This window comes from Uranotaenia lowii, chromosome 2 (assembly GCF_029784155.1).
Source record: "Uranotaenia lowii strain MFRU-FL chromosome 2, ASM2978415v1, whole genome shotgun sequence".
Taxonomy (NCBI): Eukaryota; Metazoa; Arthropoda; class Insecta; order Diptera; family Culicidae; genus Uranotaenia; species Uranotaenia lowii.
Window position 1 is genome coordinate 16002228 of NC_073692.1, and position 19237 is coordinate 16021464.

Sequence of the window (19237 nt, forward strand, 5' to 3'; positions counted from 1 at the left end):
TTGATTTTTTTTTGCAACAACATTGGGTTAAGCTTCAGTTATTTTTAGCTATTTTGGTACACGAAGGGAAGTTTGTATCGACTTTTTCTTTGTTTTCAATCTACTTAATTTTACGTATGCATTCCGAATTTTGGTTTAGAAAGTATCAAATAAACAAAGTTTTTAATTAGAATGTTAAACATTTTTAAGGCTCAATCATACCGAAGTTTGTTTCGTCGTAACAAATTAACACAAAAATGCGTCTTATTTTGGTCTCATTCTGCTATCAATTTGGATATTAATCTGTTGGGGTCGTGCAAAGCTTTTCATACGAAGGGTACATTACCTATGGTTGGGAAAGACGAGATTTGAAGGCATTGCTGATAAACTGCGGCTACAGATATTGGTAATAGGTGGTAATGGTTCTTGACCTGCTTTTGCAGTAGCGAATCCACGATGAATTGTTCTTGGGTGTTTCCAAAATCTTCTTGCTTTACCCAGTTTCTGAAAATCATTCCTTAAACCATATAATTTTTCCCCTGTATATTCTTTAAGCTGTAACTTTTTTTCCTAAAAGTTCGTTCTTAGAGATTTTAAATAGATTTTTTAATTTGAAAAAAAAAAAACATTCCGCTTTTGCAGAGAATCGACCAAACAATATTTAGTTCATAATTATCAAAAGTTGGGGCAGCATTTATAAAAAAAAACAAACTGTTAAATAATGATATCTACTGCTTAAAAGCATCGAAAACTTAACAATTTAACATCGGAAATTGAAGAAAAAATATTCAAATTAATGTTAATAATTTTATTTATTGCAATAGAACATTCGTTCCGCAACGTTACAATCACACGTCTTATTTTTATTTCGAAAGGAATTCTTAATACGATTAGGATTATCAATTCGTCCACTTAATACTTAACACATCGATTACTACTCTAGTTCCCTGGTAGCGAAACATTTGGGCTTCTATTCAGAATATTTCATTTCAGGTCTCAATCAATCTCAAAAAGGGATGCTTTCGGCAATGGGTAGAAGAGAGAGCTTCCCGTGCATAGTTCATTCATTCTCTTTTCTTTTTCGGTTGCTTTCAGAGGACACCACCACCCGTTATCCCCGCGGCGGAACGCCAAAGTAGAAAGCGGCGGCCACCTCATCTCACCCGGTCACTTCCTCTGCGCCCGGTTCGAATTCCAGCTTGATCTCGGTACTAGAGGAAGTCAGCGTCGCCCCATCGACGGCGTCTACGTCCATGTCCGGCACATTGAGCCGGTTCAGGGTCATCATCATCTTTTTAAGTCGGCGGGAAACAAGTTAGTGTTTCGATATCGGGTTTGGTTAGCGCATGGTCGAATAGAGACGGGACGAAGAAAACAAACGAAAATTTATACAACAAACGTAAAATATATGTATGCATGTTAAAAAGATCAATTAGCAGGTAAAGAATCAGCTTACATCGGAAGACTTATTCAAATAACCACCGGCAGCTGAGCCGGTCACAGCAGTGGGATCATTGCTATCCTCCTGTTTGACGATCAGTGTCGGCTGCTGGTCGGTTCCACTGGTGGTGACCGACTGAGGTGATCCCAGTTGGTGGGACTGCTGCTGGACCAGGATGGTTTGCGTCTGCGGAAGCTGCTGTTGGGGGCCGGCCAAATGTGTGGTCGTCTGCTGCTGTTGCTTCAGCGGAATTCCTGCGTCTTCGAATGCTTTCTTCTTGAGCGTTTGCCTGATTTGCGATCTGAAAGATAACCAAGATGAACCAGTCACCTCCGATGGTCGGCCAGGACAGATGAAGAAATACAGACGACGTAGGGTTACCAAACCATTCGAAGTATGATTCGAATTTCGATCATTGATTGGGATGCATAGCTGAATTTTTACCAAGCACATCATCTAGCAGCAAGCTACATGGTTTACAGCCTTGCGATCTTGTACGTTGATAGTTCACATTTGGCTAAATTCGATAAAAATGGCAATCGTATTTTTGTTAGTGCATAATTGGTACTTTTGAACGAATATGAAAAGTCCACAGGAATAGAACATGTGTCTGCGTTCTTCTAAGTGACTTTGAGTTTGGAAAGCAATTTTTACTTTCATTTTTTTCTGATAAACTGTTAACTAACTTTTTGATTCCATTATAAACATTTATGAAAAAAGAATTTGAAAAATAGTTCAATTTAAAGAAATTGTATTGCATTCTGATTTTTTGGAAATGAATTCAATTTAATTTCTTCATTAAATTTTCGATTTCATTTTTCGATTTTTTTTAGGAATGAATCATCCAACAGGATGAAAATGCCAAAAAAAAATCAATTTTTCTTATCACATAATAAAAATATATGAAAAAAGAGGAACCGTTTCCATGAATTGGATAAATTCAAAGAATGAAAATCTTATTCAAACTAAATCCTAAAAATAACAACTTCTATGTTTCAAATTTGGTAACCCTACACTAGAGAGGAAATAAGCAAAAGTTCCTTACACCGTCCTTCCCTTGATACGTTCGCTAACTTTGTTCAGATCTTCGCTAAATCTGGTCACGGCCGATCGGAGCATTTCGATTTCTTCATCTGTCCACTTGCTCCTGAGATATTCAGATATTTAGAAAACGGAAAAAATTTGGAGGGAGAAATTCTTACCCAGTGGGTGAATCGGAAGAGGGATGAAGTTGCATCGTCAGTTCGCCAAGTCGGTTGAATGCCGCCCCAGCGGCCGTAAATATTTCACCAACCTGAAAGGGAAAGGATTTAGTAGAATGTGGTTAAGGTAATTGAATGCATTTAACCTACTTTTGTGGCGGAATTCATGTTAAAATTTCAATTTTTTGTTCAACTTTCAGAAATGCGCTTCTTTCACGGTGCGGAGATAAACAACAACAAGCGTTTCGCTGTGTGAAAAATCGATTAAATTTTTGACGTTTAACTCGCGCGGTATTCTTCAAAAAGGCGAAAACGTTATTAATATTTAAAAAAGATGCATATAAAAGAGATTTTTAAATTTCAATTCATACCCCCTTCTCCTTATGATTTTTTTATGCGATTATGGTTTTTTCGTTGTTTTGTTGTTCAAACTGTGCAATAATTTCATGGATTCATAATATCTCGCGTGAGCTTTCATTACGTCGAATGAAACAGAAACACCGAACCGAGAAAAACGCTTCTGAAATTTGAAGAGTGTTTTTCAAATCCTATTTTCATTCCTTCGCCGATAACCCTTAAAAAAATACGCAATATTCATGGAAACTAATTGTGTCAGATATTCCACATTATGAATTTAATTTTTTGCAATTTTTAGAGCTTTTTTTTAATCATATAGGAACATACGACATACTCAAACATAAATCGTTCATACGTCTGAACGCATTCGTCGTTTGGAGGGGAAATTTGTTTCATTCGTCTCTTTTCTTTCGTCCTTTGATTCGTTCAACTTGCACTTACGCCCAAATGTTTCTGATGCAAATACTATGTGAAATTTTCAATTTTCTCGACGTAGTGGCTGTTTAATAAGTGAAATATCTATAGTGTAGCGGTAAATTGGTGAGTAAATGCATAATGAAATGTGTGAATCGGGTGCGCCATCGGTCAAACCAGCTCACTGCTGCTGATCAGCTTTCTGTTGCCGACCAGAGGGGAAATTCGTCTCATTCGTCCTTTGATTCGTTCAACTTGCACTTACGCCCAAATGTTTCTGAGGCAATTACCGGTAAATTTTCAATTTTCTCGGCATAGTGAATGTTAACTTATTAAGTTGTCGAGTGCAGCGATAAATTTATTAGTGAATGCGTAATAAAAGTGTGAATCGGGTGATTGGGTGACTAACAGCAGCAGGCTGCTGCCGCTCAGCCTGATGCAGTTAGTTGTTAGGTTTGCTGCTACTGCTGCTGTTCGGTTTCTTTTCGTTGCTGCATTATTTTACAGCGTTCGAAAGCCTGCTTGAGTATCGATTTAAGAACGCTTGAAAAGAAGAATCTGAAATAATATTCATTGCTAGGTTGATATTCTGATAACCTCTACCTATACACACTTGTTTGCTCATGGAATCCATAGCGAATGTGCTAGGTTTTTCTTCCTCTGCACATTCGCCGTTTGGAAAAAGGGACGTAAGCAACATTGAAATTTTGGAAGTCTTAAATTTTATATATTAAAAGGGTTTAAATTGATTGTTTTTTCAATCACATAGGTAGATAATGTTATAATGAAGCTTTTTTAGTGAATATCTCAGTTTTTCAAATTTTGTTTCATTCGACGTAATGAAAGCTCACGCGAGATATAAAAATGCTCATAAATAATTCAAAAGCTTTTTTAAACGTATTTTCAATAACTTTAAGAAAATATCGATTATTTCTTCACAGATTGAGCACCAGTGATTTGATTGCTAGCACAGACTACCAAATTTGACGTCTTCCGAAAAAAACACTCGCGTGCGTTTTTGTTTACAAAAATATTCAAAACGTGCATGTGCTTCGGTTTGGTGTGAACGCTTGTGATTTTCGGAACCGGAATTTCAACGTTATTACAGCCTAAATATCTTAAAAAAAGTTCCTCCGGAAGACAATGTGTATCGATAATGTCGTTGGTGAAGTAGCAAATTCCACCAACAGCAACGTCAGTACTTCGGCGAGCTTCAACAATAGTTTGTCGGCCGACATGAGTTTCGATAATCGCAAATCGCTGGCGGCACAGGACCGGCAGCAGGAAGCCGACGGAGATGGGCTCCGGATCCGTCGGATTGCCGGAGGTTGTATGATCAACCATGAACCAGTATTTTCACCGGATGGAGAGTAAGTATTTTGCAAATTCGTTTGAAAAGATGACCATATTGTTTTTTTTTTCATTGCTTCTGTTTCCAGCACCCTGTACGTGGTTTGGGATAACATTGTACGTGCCTTTAGTGTGGCCACCGGTGAGTGCATCCGTGATTATGATGGAGAGGGATTCGAAATCGTGGGCTTGATTATTGATCGGTTTAATCCAAAGCTGCTCTATGCTTGCACCAGAACCGGGGAATTGTTGAGTTGGAAAGCAAATTCCGGAGTACTAAATAATAGAGAAGTTATCATGGACAACATAAAAGTAAACCATTTTAGCATTCTGTACAAAGAGCAAAACGAATCCTCGTTTTTGGTCGTTGGAGACAAAATGAATGTACCGACAATTATGATCTACTGTCCTACGAAGCGCACTATAACAGCTACGCACTTTTTAAGATCGGACACACCAATTCCGAAACCTATAAAGTTTGCACCAGGTGCAGAAGGATTGAATTTCTTTGCTTTTATAACCGGACACTTGTGGAATTATGGCGAAATTAGACACAAGCATATAAAAATAACGACGAAGAAGCACTGCAACTCAGTGACTGCCACCGTTATTTCCTGTCACCCGACCGAGGACATTGTAGCCGTAGGAGATTCCATCGGAAGAGTGGTCCTTTACAAACACTTCCTCCGTCAGAGATCGGCTGTTCCGGAAACTTACCACTGGCATGCCAATCCTGTGCAGTGTGTCACATTTTCACACACCGGTACCCATTTCTATTCCGGTGGATTGGAACGATGCCTAATCAAATGGACGGTCGGCAAGCAGGACACCAAAGACATCCTCCCAAGACTGTCGGACTCAATTCAACAGATAGCGGTGGCACCGGAAAACCTTAGGGTTGCGCTTTGCACCGCCGACAATGGGATTCAAATTCTGAATGCCCTGCAAAAGCAGATAGCCGTGGTTCAAAGCTTCTCGAGAATTTCCGACGACCACACCGGGCGCAATGCGTTTCCTGTAGGCCTGCGAGTGAATCCCAGGACCCAGGCGTTGATTCTGAACGGGCGCGTCGGGTGCGTTCAGTTTTTTTCGACCTACAGCAGGAGTTTACTTTATACGGTAAGAAACTTTATCTTTACAAATTTTTGTTTCTTCTTAAAGGTGGTAGATTACTCCGAAGAAAATTTGAGCTCTATTGGACTAGAATATAATTATTACTTCCTTGGTTTGTCAGGTTTTTTCCCCACAAAATGGTTGGGGTTTAAATTTGTCATGGCTATTTTTGCTGTCAATCATACTCTAAATTATACCAAATCTCCTTTCAGCTGGACATAACTTTGCGAAACTACAATACCGTGGAGCAAAGGCAAGTGATTTATAACACGGTGGTTACGAACGTGGCCGTTAACGCTCACTGGTTGGCTACGGTCGAGACCTGGAACGACAATTGCTACTCTTCGGAGACGAGACTTAAGTTCTGGCGCTACGACGACTCCCGCCAAAATTATGAGTTGAGTACCAACGTGGAAAATGTTCACCAAGATGGTGTGAATGGGTTGGAGTTTTCGAATGGCCTAAAGGAACGTGATCTGGTCTGTGCTAGCGCCGGGAAAGATCGATGTGTGAAGATTTGGTCCTTGGAAGAAATTGAAGTTACCGGTGGAGGGGAGAAACTGGTTTGGATTTGTGTGGGCCGAGTGGACTACAAAGGGCTGCCAGTGGAGTCAATTTCATTCTCCCAGGATGGTTCTTTGTTGGCGGGTGGTTTTGGAAATGTGCTATGTGCCTGGAACGCCGAGACCCTCAAGTTAAAGTGTGTGCTCTCGGCTCCCGGCGGAAATGATGGTGGAGTTAACCGAGTTGTTTTATCTATTCCGGAAAAAAACAACAACATCAATAAACAGCAGTACCTAGAAAAAAGATCCAAGGTTGTGCAACAACTGTTAGAGATTCTCAAGCAGAAGGACGCTTCCAGCCTAGTCAAGCATGTACAACCTTGCAAAAAGATCCGCCATTTGGACGATAACATCCAATCCGTCAAAGAACTTTCAACCGATGATAGAAAATCGCTATTCGGTAAGGCCAAGTTCGCCAATGAGCTTACACTTCTACAAAAAACTGAACTATTCCATCATTTGAAAATTCAATGTCGAACGTCAAATCAGATGAAAGAGAAAATTGCCGAAAAACTTGCGAATGCGAAAAAATCTTCAACCGCGGCTGGACGTCGACTCCAGGAAACCGTTGATAAGCTATGCTCGGATGTAAGGTTTCGCAGCAGACGAAAATTGCGCAATTATCAGTATAAAAAGACAAGCTCGGTCATGCTGCGTAGTTTAACTAAAATATTTGGAGTCGCAGACAAAAGCCATCGTCGAAAATCGCGGTCGGCTCCAAAAAAGAAAGGCATAACAGATGCCATGAAGCCTTTGGCCAAAATCAATCATGTCCTATTCTGCCACGGAGAACACTCGCACCTGGTTGTGATGACTACTGAAAAACGCCTTCTAGTGTGGAACTTGCTGACCCTAAGGATCCAAGTTACTGTTAACATAAGCGTTAAACGCATTACTATTGATTCGTTTACAAATTTGATAGCTGCCTTCACCGTCGATAACGAATGTAAGTTAATTAAGTGATCTTAAACTTAATCAAACGATCTTAAACAAACTTTTTTTTTATCGCAGTATACATTTTCCTACCCAACATCCCGATGCCGCTGTACCACAGACGCAATCTGCCGGTGGTTTACGGGGCCGCCTGGATTCCCCGACGCTATCCAAAGTCGCAATCGCTGAACATCGATTGGCAGGCCGTTTCGCAGCTGTACTTCCTAAACGAAAACCAGGAACTGCTGCATTTGGTGTCCGATAGCGATGAGGAATCACTCGGACCCGTGGTGTACATGAACGAGATGCTTGGCAACGGGCTACCAAATACACCGTTCGCTGCCATGCTAACGAAGCAGGTGTCAACTGGTGCTGCTGTTTCGACGGCCGGATCGTTTGCCAACGGTCTAGGTGCTGGTCCAATGGGGGTCGCCGGAAAGGGTACCATCAAAGAGGTGAGTCAGGTGTATTTATTTTCATTTAATCCGAGTTCATCAGCATGATTTTAACGATAGATGACAATTCATTTGGGTCGTCGGTAGATTTACCAGATTGTGTCGGCCTGTGATAGTTATCTTCAACTTAAAGAAAACTATTGGCTAATGGTTTCATAAAGTTTTTATTTTCCGATTATTCCGAGCCGTATACTTTAACTAAATACTAAAAGTCACAGCATTAAGATCATAGAAATAAAAGCCCGTTATCTCTCTTCGCTGATGTTTGTAAAAGATATTCTATTGATTGGTTTATTTGGTATGATTTTGCTTTGAATGCCACATGACAAATATTTCTATACTACACCGCCGTTGAAAATTTTAGGTTTTACTTACTCTTAACCTACCAGGGAACAGAAATCACCTGCCGAATGAAAAAAACCATCGAACCGATATTTACTTTGTACAGTTGTTCAGATGATAGAGATAATCTAGTCGAGCAACTCATCAACCGTGTATGGTTAGTCTGTACGACTCTATTTAAAGCGTATTATAATTCAAATGTATTTATTTCGTTCCATTATCAATAAGAAGAACCAATTGTGATCTCCAGATTTTAGTGGAAATTTGATCAAATTATAACTGAAACATAAGTTCTTCTCATTGTTAAACTACACACCTTTAACTTGTTCGTTAGGAAGTACCTTTACCAACATTGTTTCACAAATTCTCCCGAACATAATAAATTATTATCTGTACAGTGTTGAAATAGCATATGGATCACATTGATAGCTGTTATTTTCCAACGGGGTCGAGAAGTTCCAGTTTTTTTTTTGGTGAGGCGTTGAACTTGAAATATAAACGTATATGTAAGTAGCCATTGGGTAATTAGGATTCATTTCTTCTCGATTTCATCCTGCTATACGATTAATTCTTCAGACAGCCATCGCACCAACATTTCTATCGCCCCATCCTGATTTACATCATGTCGTTCGGTCTCCGGAGCATGTGCAAGCGGTAGTTTCGACAGCGTCGCATCAGGTGGATGTCGTGCTTGAAGTACCGCAGGCAGTGCCACTGAGGGATGTCCCTCATGGAGGGGGTGGCCTGAAATGGATAAAAAATAATGTTTATGTGATGTAAAATTGCAATGAAATACATTCAATAGATTTTACTTGATTTTTGACAAAGGTTATAGTGTCTCTTGAATAAACTGAAAAACTATGTTGGGAGGCTGTACTCATGCGGTTTCATATACGTATACATTTTTAAGATTTTCTATAACTGAGTTTCTAGTTCTTGAGAAAGTTTGAAATATTTGGTCCCAAATCTAATCCAGTTTCAAATTTGGAGTTATTTTTCTTTTTACTAGATCTCACTCAAACTTGGAAATTCATTATAAGGTACACCGGGGTAAGTGTGGACGGGTTTTCGTATAGTTCAACTTTAAAAAATCATTAAAAAATCAGCAGTGGAGCAATTTTGATAAATGAACGTTCAATGTGATGCAGAACATGTTGTTTACAAAAGAAGAGATGAGCTCGATAGAAGCAAAGCGAAAAAAGTTATCACGTAAATCGTTATGGACTGCTGGTATCTTCACTTACCCCGCTTTATGGGGTAAGTGTGGACGGTAGATTTTCCCTTTGATTTCTCAGGAAATTTTCAAAAAAATTGTGTTTTCTTGGTTGAATACGTTACTTTATTGCTCGAACCGTCCAAAATTTTGAAAAAAGTTCATGATACTATAATTATAGTGTGTAATTTATGTTACAACACACGAGATCCGATTTTATCAAAAACACAGAACAAGTAAGTACTTTACTCAAATTTTCATGATTCGAATGCTAAATATAGCTAAATAATACAACTTATAAAGGATGAAGGTCAGAAAATTGAAAAAAGTGTATACATCAAGTCTTTTTAAAGCCGTCCACACTTACCCCAGGTTTTAGTTTTTTGTAAATAAACTCTTTTTTCTTAATTTTAAACCGCCGTTTCTTTTCCTAACTGGTTGTTTGGAATGTAAGGATTGTTTCAAAGTAGAGTTTTTCATCGAGAGCCAGCTAGTCTAGGAGAAAATTGCAATTGAAAAAGATGCACATCAACTCGACATCGTAGTTGAAAATAGAAAATTCCGAAAAAGTCGCTGTAAACATCCGTTATTGTCTGAATCGTATCTTTTTCACAGTTATTGGATAGATTACAAGTAAATTGAACGTTCTGCATCGAAAGTTTGAAAAAATAGTGCACAGTATTGTTTTTATAGCCATCGTCCACACTTACCCCGCGTCCACACTTACCCCGGTGTACCTTATTTAACACGGTTAAACTCAAAACAATTTCAAATAACTAAATTCACTAAGGTTCTTTTTACACGGTTTTTTTAAAGTCCTTTTCATTCGGAAACAAATTTAAGTCTAGAGAAGCTTGGCTCAGGACCTGATACATGAGACATGAAACCTATCACACGTCTCACATATAAAATCATTTTCACTGTTCACTTTTCGGGTCTCACATCTCACTTCTCTGTTCTTACGTCTCACTCCTCGTTTCACGTCTAACGTTTCACTTCTCTCTCTCGTTACGTCTCTTTTCTCATATCCCATGACTCTTTTCCACTTCTCACGTCTAACATCTCACTTTCCAATTTTCATGTCTCACATCTCACTTCTAACGTGTTACGTTTCACTTCTCACAAACCACTTCTTACTTCTATTGTCTCATTCCGCTTTCACTTCTCTGGTCTCACGCCTCTGTCTCATGGCTCAGGTTTTAAGGTCCGTCTCATGTCCATGGCAGCCAATCGAGCAGAACTGATTATGATAACTGGCTTATCGCTTGTTTAACACTTTGCGATAAATATGACGAATCATCCGACAGGATGAAAATCCCAGAAAAAAAAATCTCTTTCCGAAGACGATCAAGATAACTCGCCTGAATTTATTTTCTCTCGGTCAGTTCTAATTCTGAAAATAATCTCCGACAAAACTGGAAGCGAGCAAAAGAACAAACGATAGAGAGAGGGGGGAGGGCAGGTAGATAGGGAGATAAGTGCATAACGAGCACCCAGGGCACAATAAACACTTCTTTTTTCTACAAAAGTACTTATTTAAAAAAAAAATTATGAGGATTTGTTCCGTACTACCTATAGTATTAATTTTTCACCAAAACAGAAATATCCTTATCATCTTTACAGAAATATGAAATAAAGACCAGTTAGGTTCTCAAGTGCCGAAAATATTATAATTTTTGAGCACCACCTAATACGCTTTTATGACCTTTAAATCATCTTGATCTAAAATGTACGCACTGAAACATGATTTACACATTGTTTCTCAATTTTCACCATTATAAAATTTTTGATTCCTCACTTAAATCAATTTTAAAGCGCGTTTTTACTTACATTTGTTGACCTGGGGTGAACAGAGCACTTTTAATCAGGGCAAGATGAGCGTTTTCTGCCGTATAATCTAGCAGCGAATTCAACTCGATGAAGTCAACTGAATAATAGTGCTTGACTTGTTTCATCTGTCGATTTTGCCTATTGGTAAGGTGTCGGAGAGGTAATCAGTAGACTCGAGTTCGATTCCTGTTCGAGGAGACTTTTTTTTACATACCATTCATGATTGATTTTTTTTTATTGGTACATAACCTGCTAGTAGCATCATCCGTCAAACGAAACACCAGAAACATAATGTATGAGCATGTGTTAATTGTTTGAATTTTACAAACAGATCTAGATTATTTGGTTACTGCTTTGTTCGATGAATCTACGCCTCACCGTCTAGTGCAAAATGCATCGATCATGAAAGATAAATGGAAAAAAAAAATTACCTTGACCAGGAATCGAACTCGAGTCTACAGATTACCTCTCCGACACCTTACCAATAAGCCAAATCGACAGATGAAACAAGTCAATCTGTAGCTCTATTAGTCTGTTGACTTCATCGAGTCGAATTCGCTGCTAGATTTCCCGGCAGAAAGCGCTCATCTTGCCCCAAAAATGGTGCTTATACTGCCCCAGAGGGGGTTCTCATTATGCCCCTACAATGACTGGTTTTCAGCTTTCGGCAAAAAATTTTAAAATGCATTTTTGAACGTTTTTATCTACTTTTTCAAGTTTTATCCAATTAGGCAATAGACTATTTGAGTGTCTGAACACGAAACAATGATGTAATCCACATATTATAGCTGTTCTCTATGGCCTTATGCCCTTATCTCCCCCAGAGAACGAGCTTTTCCAGCTATTTCCGTACATTCTGACTCTTCTTTAGCGTCATGCAAAATATTGAGTTTTCAGGTTCAGGTCTCAGATTTTTGATCGCAGATCTCAGGTCTTACTTAGGTTTCAGATCTCAGGATTCATGTCTCATGGGTCAGGTCCCAGATGTCACGTGGGTGTTTCTTGTCTCAGGTCTCGAAACTCAGTTCTCAGGTTGCAGGTTTCAAATCTCAAGTGCCACGACCACATCAGTCAGCACTTCAGGAAATTCGTTCATAACAGCGATAAAAAGAAGGGGTCCCAAGTGACTCCCTTGTAGAACACCACTGTTGACCGTGAAAGTACTAGATCTCACGTTCTCCAGTTTGACGTATTGCGTTCTTGAAATGATCAGGGGACACTTTTGACAAGTGTAAAGATCTTAGTTTTCAGGGTGGCCACAGGACCGGGAAAACCGGGAATTGAAAATCGAACCGGGAAAACCGAGAAAAAATCGGGAATTCAGACCCAAAGCCGGGAAAATTAACAAAAGGAACCGAAACTCAGTTTTGGTTCCAAGATCAGGGATTCAAACCAAAATTCAAAATTAAATTTTCAATTCAGAATTGAACAGTTCAAGAAATGTGTAAGAAAAATATCATAAGGTTGGAAATTTATAAACTACTCTGATTTTTCTACAATTACCACTAAACTGTCTCGAAGAATGAGATGAGAAATTCAAAAAGGCTCTTTAAATTTGTTCAAGTATCGCACTCGATTACAATAATTTAAAAAAAAACTATCAATCATATAAAACAATCAAACTAAAGTTAAATTTCGAATCCAGAACCTTTTGTTGCCGATTTGGAAATGTAATTTAGGAGTTAAACGCAAGACAATCATCTTTATGCACGGCACGGTGTTTTTTGTAGCTTAATAATAATAAATTAGAGATCGCTGAAAATTTGTTTGGTTAAAAAGGAAACCATCTTCTATCAAACGCATTGTTTGGAAAATTTACTTTTTTCGATCCCCGATCATAATTATTCAAATTATACTTTTTATAGCTTGAACATGTTAAGATTTCTTTGAAAATTTTTGAAAATGTCGAATAAACTGATTTCTAAAATGGTTTGTGACGAAAATTGAAATAAAACTTAGAAAATTCCTTAGATTTTTTCACATACACAATAGACTGGCCCAAATTTGTATGGGATGATTTTTACAACATTTTTTTCAACGCGGCACCCTCTAGGTTGGTGCATTTAGGTGAAAAAATGACTTCCTGAAAGTTTCAGGTCATTTGGCAGAAGCACGGGCTGGCGCAAAGGACTTGAAATTTGGAGATTTTCGGCAAAATGTATGGAAAATCGACATACTTTCACTCTTTGTATTCTAAAATATGTTCCCAGTATGCTAGAAAGCTCAGAATTTCAGGAACTGTAGTTTAAACAATAACAAACAAGTTTGTAGAAGATTGTGACGCGATACGAGTTGACTGTAATGAGTAATTTGCAATTGAATGTGTGATTTTTTTCGCATTACATCGATATATTGTAAACGGTGTATAGGTGGACTTTTAGTACTAATTTGATCGCATTGTCACACAATGAGAATAACAGATAGAAAGTTTGTGTTCTTTGCAAAGTTGTAGCTTATTTTATAACAAACTATGAACTGCTGCATTGTTTTGAGTATAAACAAAGAGTTTTGGTTTAAATGATCTTTCTTCAAAATTTTTGGTGTTTATATTAAATTGGTAATCAATAAAATTGTTTATTCAAATCAAGCAAGTATATTAAACTTAGATCCTGAAAGTTTTCAACAATGAAGATTTTGTTTGATTCTGGTAAGTTTTCGATAATGACTGATTATTTGCAAAATAATTTATTTTTCGGCTTTGTCGTGGGTGAGAAGTTTTTTATGGTGGGAAAGAGGGGTCAATTTGCAGTGTCATTTACTACCTTTAAACTGCTTATACGTTGTTGTCCTTTGTTGAATTCTTTGATAGTCTTCCAATGCTCAGGATCTATTGTCAAAAACTTTTTGGTATATCGTACCGATCGAAAAGTTTAAGCGACTTTGAATTCATTAAATCATTCAACGTTAAATTTCTGAATTCATTCATACCTTTTACCACAAGAATATTTTTGTTCTTGAGTTGACTTTTTTGACAAGGCTTTAACCATCATACATTTCTCTTCGAAGGTTTAAATGCCCCACAATAATGTTTGTAAGAGCTTTTTTCGCAACTTTGCGAAGGACACAAACTTTCTATTCGATATTTTCATTGTGTGACTGCGATCATGATAGTGCGATTATTAAGCCCATACACCGTTCACGATATATCAAAGAAATGCGAAATAAATCACACATTCAATTGCAAATAACTCATCACAGTCAACTCGTATTGCGTCACAATTTTCTACAAACTTGTTCGTCATTGTTTAAACTACAATTCCTGAAATTCTGAGCTTTCTAGCATACTGGAAACATATTTTAGAACACAAAGAGTGAAAGTATGTCGATTTTCCATACATTTTGCCGAAAATCTCCATACAAATTTCAAGTCCTTTGCGCCAGCTCGTGCTTTTGCCAACTGACCTGAAACTTTCAGAATGTCATTTTTTCACCTAGAGACACCAATCTAGGGGGTGCCGCGTGGAATATAAGGATTTTTTTTGTTATGGGCCAGTCTAATACACAATTGTGTTTTGAGTGAAGCATTTAAGAGAAAAAAAAACTATTGCAATAATATCGATTATTTTTAGTTTATTTCTTTTCGATAGCAAAAAGTAACAGAATTTACGTTCTTCCGTTTGTCCGGGGGGTTGAGAGCTAATTTGACTAATTTGAAGGTGACATATCCTAATATGTTTGGTTTTTTTTTTGCTATCTCTAGTTTTTGAGATTCAAGGGTTAGCTTATGAATTGCGAATGATAATCCTCAGTCCATTGTGCATGCATGGAGTCCAAATCATCTATCGCGGAACCAATTTTTGGGAAAATGTCTTCGCTTCAAGATGCAATTAAATTCTAACATTGCGCTATCTTGATTCTCGCGATGTATCCAGTGTAATTTTAATTTTATTTGCTAAAAGCTTCATGTCAGATTCGAACTTTTTCAAAAACTGTTAGACAAACTAGAGCAATTTGTAGATGATATTTTGTGGTATTTTCGAATGCTTTTTACACATTGCGGACTTAATACGAAGTTTTTTTTCGCTCGCCATCAATGTGCTACACTTACAAGCATAATTCAAATGTCTTAAATTTTCAAATTGAGCATACAGTTCAAATAATTCAAAAAAAAAAACTAAATTCGTAGAGTTTTGTCCAACGGTTTATGTGATATATAATGCCGAAGTTAACATGAAAATTTCAGATATCTCAAAAGGACATTCACTTGAATCCAGAACACACTATGCAAATAAATTCCTAATCAAATCGACCCAATTCCGGAGCGTGCCTTTGACCTTTGGCCGATGTCGGTCGTCTGAAGACCATCAGTGAGTTTCCAAAATAGTAGCTACAGTGAAGATAAAATCTAAACCATCAAAATAGCAAATTAGCTCCGCTAGTTTGGAAGTTGTTTTTTCTAAGTTGTTTTTTTTTTCTGTACCCCAAAACAGTCGTAAATTTCCGTCCCCATTTGCATGAGACATCACGCGATGTAAAGCCATGGGAAAAATTCCGAAAAAAAGGGTGGCAGTTTCTTCGGGTGAAATGTAACTCGCTTCTTTCATCGTGGAATGGAACGATTTAACTTATTCTAGAAATTTCGCCAGGCCAGCTCATATAACCCAAAATGTCCTCTCAGACAGAGCGATTCTTCTGGTTTAGTAAATGATTGACATCAGTTTGGTTTTTAACCACGCTGAATGTTTAGAAATAGAACTTTTCTAACATTCTAACAATTTAATAGCATAAATTTAGGCGTATTCCTTCAACGCCACTTCTAATAAAAATTGGTTATTCATTCAACAAAGCCAAAGAGGGGTATAAGGGGTGAAGGTAAAAATATTTAAAATAAATTATAAAAATCAGGAAAAATCACCAAATATAGTTGGAATTAAGAATTGTTTGGAATTATCAACTCAAAATCGATCATGTTTGCACTTATACCCTTTTGGGTCTGAGGGCCTCATATTGAAGTTTGATGGTCGCTATTTCGAAATTCAATAAAAAAAAAAACCAAGACCACCAATCAATCCGCTCTCAATCGAATACATAAAACAATGTTTCCATTGCTGATTCGTAGTTGAATTAAAACCCATAATTTACCGCTTCCGGGTTGGAGAAAATCAAACTGTCCACCATTTCCGGATTGGTGATGGGCCAGCTGTGGACGGTTCCTAAGCTACAGCACAGCACTGCCAGGATCAGCGCCGCCAGTCGTCGTTCTATCTGCATCGCCGACCGTTGCACCAGCACTTTCGGGAAGAAAGCGAATTTCACCACCCACTACTCACAACTGTACCAGGATCTTGGGAAATTTTACTATCACTTCTGCTACACTCTACTAGCTGGAAAAGAATGTCGCGTTACACAATTGTATTCCCTTGCTGACGGCTGTTCTGTTTTTTTTTCAATTTTTTTCACTCACTTTACAGAATTGTTCAGTTCAAGTGTGTACACCCCCCTTTTTCGAAGGCTCGGCCGGGTTGATGAAGTGGCGCGCTTTCACAAATCCTTTGCCTTTCCGGCAAACGAGCATCAAACGACACAACAGCACAAAAGAGGGTTGCAGAATCTTGACCGAGAACTACCGAGAGCTGTCGTAGCCTTCGCCTGGTAGCGTGACTCCGGTAAAAGGATTACCACTCGGCTAAAGGATTCAACAACGAATGAATATGTAATTTGTTTCCTTCAAGTTTGTGCGAACGTTTTGCACTGGTTGCCGAATCTACTGAAGCATTGGAACAATACACGCGATATGGTTCTAAAACTTGCCACCGCACACTTTCACGGTCTACGTTAATATTTTAAGTTCTGTGCGCGAGTATCACTGTAACCTTTTGACTGAACAATTCTGAAAGTGGACCACCCGAAAATAAAATAAATCTTATCAACCAAACGAAAAGAAAAAAAAATCCACTCCTAGAGGAGGTCACCGGTTTGCGAGAACCACCTCTGGAGAAGTCAAACAAGCACCTCACTGGTAGCAATTCCGCTTCCGATTGATTGATGAAACTCGAGCCGTAATGGCTTTTATAGAGCCATCAAATTCATGAACAACGCAACAGAAGCGACGCTGCTCCAAGTCTGGATTCAATGGTGCCGCACGAGCATAACGAGAAGTCAGCATGGTTCCGCGGATAGGATGCAACTGTTCGTTTGGCCCCCTCGACTGCACGCTTACCGAATGTTGAATCCCATCATAAACTTACATAACCTGCATTTAGTTGTTCCAACATTTCCGGTAGGGATGCTTACGCCTCAATAACCCACCATACAACAAGTGGCGTTAGAAGTATGGAAATTTTTCCTACGGCAGGTACCATTTTCTATTTAGATTCGTTACATTCGCGTGGAAAGAGCATTGGAGCAGCCTCTCCTTTCCAAGCTGATCGATAATTTCTGCCGCTGTAATCGTTGCATTAGCATTGTGAATGAATGGGAAAAAAATAGAAAAGCCAAACACTACTGATTTGCCATTCATAATCCGCATTTACTGTGGGGAAGTGATTTTGATTGCCTTTCTGCACTTTGTATATTCTTCGTGAGCCACCTGTTTCAATCAGTAGAATATAGCCATACTCTGTCGATAACGGAAATATGTTGCATTCGTTGTTTGGCAGCATTATCAAAGTTTCAGTTAGTTATAGGGCTTTTGCTACTCACACATACAAGAGGTCTGTTGGGCACACATTAGTGGTTTTTATATGCGGAAAAGGAAAAATTTAGCGAAAATGTTTTTTTTAACTTAAATAAATGCGCCTGTTTTCTTAAAAAAAAGGGCCAATAAGTATATTTCAAATTATTGGCTAACAAGTGGAATCAATTAGGTGAATATGTGATTGAGTAGCAGTGCATAAACTAGCAGAAAAAATGAAAAAAAAAAAAATTTGTTTGAAAGGTACACTCAATGGTTCCCCAAAATCTTTTGTTAAAGTATTTGGGTCATGACGTTAAGTGTTTTCGTTACGGAATTTATAAAGATCTTTAGCAATATTTTCCTCTGCATCCTCAGGAAACAGTCGTATCCTATACAGAATCTTAATTTTTTCAAAGAACCTCACTCGAAATCAGAAAACAAATTTGCAAACAAATAAACAAATGAACTGGCTTCTCAAAAATGTGCTGCATATTGAAAAACTTTCGATAGTTTTCATAAATAAATTCGAGAACTAGCTTTCTTTCTTCGAATCGTATTCATTTTGCATTAAGCTGTAACTTTTGTTTGCCCAACGGCTTACTAATACTAATGCACTGTGCAAAAGCCCTATAGGTTGAAAAAAAAATTCAAAAACATTTAGGTAGGTAACTACTTTAAAAAAATTTGCACTTGTTTTGATATGTAACGACGTAATTTCATAATTCCGAGCTCTATATTCAAGATTAAAAAAATTGTAAATGTTTTGAAAGGTAACCTTTAATTTAGGCACAATTTTCCCGTTTGTTTGGATAACGTGCCGCTATTAAGCCTACCCCATTCTGAACATAATTCATGAGCAACCGCTATAAAATGAGAGCTGCAGCTGGAGTTTTGAATTGCAACACAAAGATAACTTAGACTAATATTCTGAATCTTGCTTTATGAATTTGTGTTAATGATCTGATAATTTTAATTTGTCTGGAGGGTTTCAAATTGATTGTACGTAAACAGTTTAACTTATAAAATATGGTTGTTTTTGCTTGATATGTTCTGGATTTATGCTAAAAAACTGATAAGAGAGCCCCCTCCCCTGTCCTTTTCTTCACCTCTTGCTGTATGGAGGTCGTGATCTTTAATAATCAAATATAGTTTCATTGGTTGATAAGTTTTTAAGCTTTACAACAAAATGTATATGAAGCCTCCTCCTTTCTTCCCCTTTCTACACTGTAAAGCGTAAGGGTCTATAACAATCGTAGGAACATATCTCGTAACCAAGTTCTTTTCCATGTCATATAAGTGTCCTTTTGTTGGCTTCGTTAGAACTTATTCGTTGAGAACTCGTGCTAACACAATTGTATTGGGCTCACCTCCCTCCTCCTTTGTACCTACTCACTGAAAGTGTGTCAGATAATCATAGAATCATACCAAA

The 19237-nt window shown here is 38.0% G+C and overlaps 3 protein-coding genes across 7 annotated transcripts in view; 1 reads left to right on the plus strand and 2 right to left on the minus strand.

Moving 5' to 3' along the window:
* Positions 1 to 772: 772 nt before the first annotated feature.
* On the minus strand, positions 773 to 2911 carry LOC129741448 (chromatin complexes subunit BAP18-like). Of its 2 annotated transcripts, XM_055733181.1 has the most exons (5): positions 2773 to 2911; positions 2623 to 2714; positions 2466 to 2567; positions 1436 to 1721; positions 773 to 1270 (listed from the first exon to the last, which is right to left on the minus strand). In XM_055733181.1, the coding sequence occupies exons 1-5, from the start codon at positions 2788 to 2790 to the stop codon at positions 1139 to 1141; spliced, it is 630 nt and encodes a 209-aa protein (XP_055589156.1). In that variant the 5' UTR covers positions 2791 to 2911; the 3' UTR covers positions 773 to 1138. The 2 variants fall into 2 exon arrangements, with proteins under 2 accessions (XP_055589156.1, XP_055589157.1); XM_055733182.1 differs by lacking the exon at positions 2466 to 2567.
* LOC129741447 (WD repeat-containing protein 75-like) overlaps positions 1040 to 19237 on the plus strand; it is a 28962-nt gene continuing 10764 nt past the window's right edge. Inside the window, exons 1-5 of the mRNA XM_055733180.1 lie at positions 1040 to 1293; positions 4335 to 4763; positions 4833 to 5862; positions 6069 to 7365; positions 7431 to 7807. Of these exons, the coding sequence (XP_055589155.1) occupies positions 4537 to 4763; positions 4833 to 5862; positions 6069 to 7365; positions 7431 to 7807 (2931 nt within the window). The 5' untranslated portion in view covers positions 1040 to 1293; positions 4335 to 4536. The remainder of the gene's footprint in view (positions 1294 to 4334; positions 4764 to 4832; positions 5863 to 6068; positions 7366 to 7430; positions 7808 to 19237) is intronic.
* LOC129741450 (uncharacterized) lies at positions 7953 to 17301 on the minus strand. Of its 4 annotated transcripts, none has more exons than XM_055733184.1 (3): positions 17145 to 17301; positions 16275 to 16516; positions 7953 to 8893 (listed from the first exon to the last, which is right to left on the minus strand). In XM_055733184.1, the coding sequence occupies exons 2-3, from the start codon at positions 16401 to 16403 to the stop codon at positions 8765 to 8767; spliced, it is 258 nt and encodes an 85-aa protein (XP_055589159.1). In that variant the 5' UTR covers positions 16404 to 16516; positions 17145 to 17301; the 3' UTR covers positions 7953 to 8764. The 4 variants fall into 4 exon arrangements, with proteins under 4 accessions (XP_055589159.1, XP_055589162.1, XP_055589160.1 ...); XM_055733187.1 differs by having other exon boundaries at positions 17150 to 17168; XM_055733185.1 differs by lacking the exon at positions 17145 to 17301 and adding an exon at positions 16597 to 17133.

What these genes read in the sequence shown, in the direction of transcription:
- LOC129741448 (XM_055733181.1), bottom strand. An exon ending in TCTTCCGATTCACCCACTGG is followed by an intron (nt 2,568 to 2,622) that starts GTAAGAATTTCT and finishes TGAATATCTCAG; the next exon opens with GAGCAAGTGGACAGATGAAG. An exon ending in ATTTGAATAAGTCTTCCGAT is followed by an intron (nt 1,271 to 1,435) that starts GTAAGCTGATTC and finishes CGACTTAAAAAG; the next exon opens with ATGATGATGACCCTGAACCG.
- LOC129741450 (XM_055733184.1), bottom strand. Translation starts at nt 16,403, where the DNA reads ATGCAGATAGAACGACGACTGGCGGCGCTGATCCTGGCAGTGCTGTGC. An exon ending in TTTTCTCCAACCCGGAAGCG is followed by an intron (nt 8,894 to 16,274) that starts GTAAATTATGGG and finishes TATCCATTTCAG; the next exon opens with GCCACCCCCTCCATGAGGGA.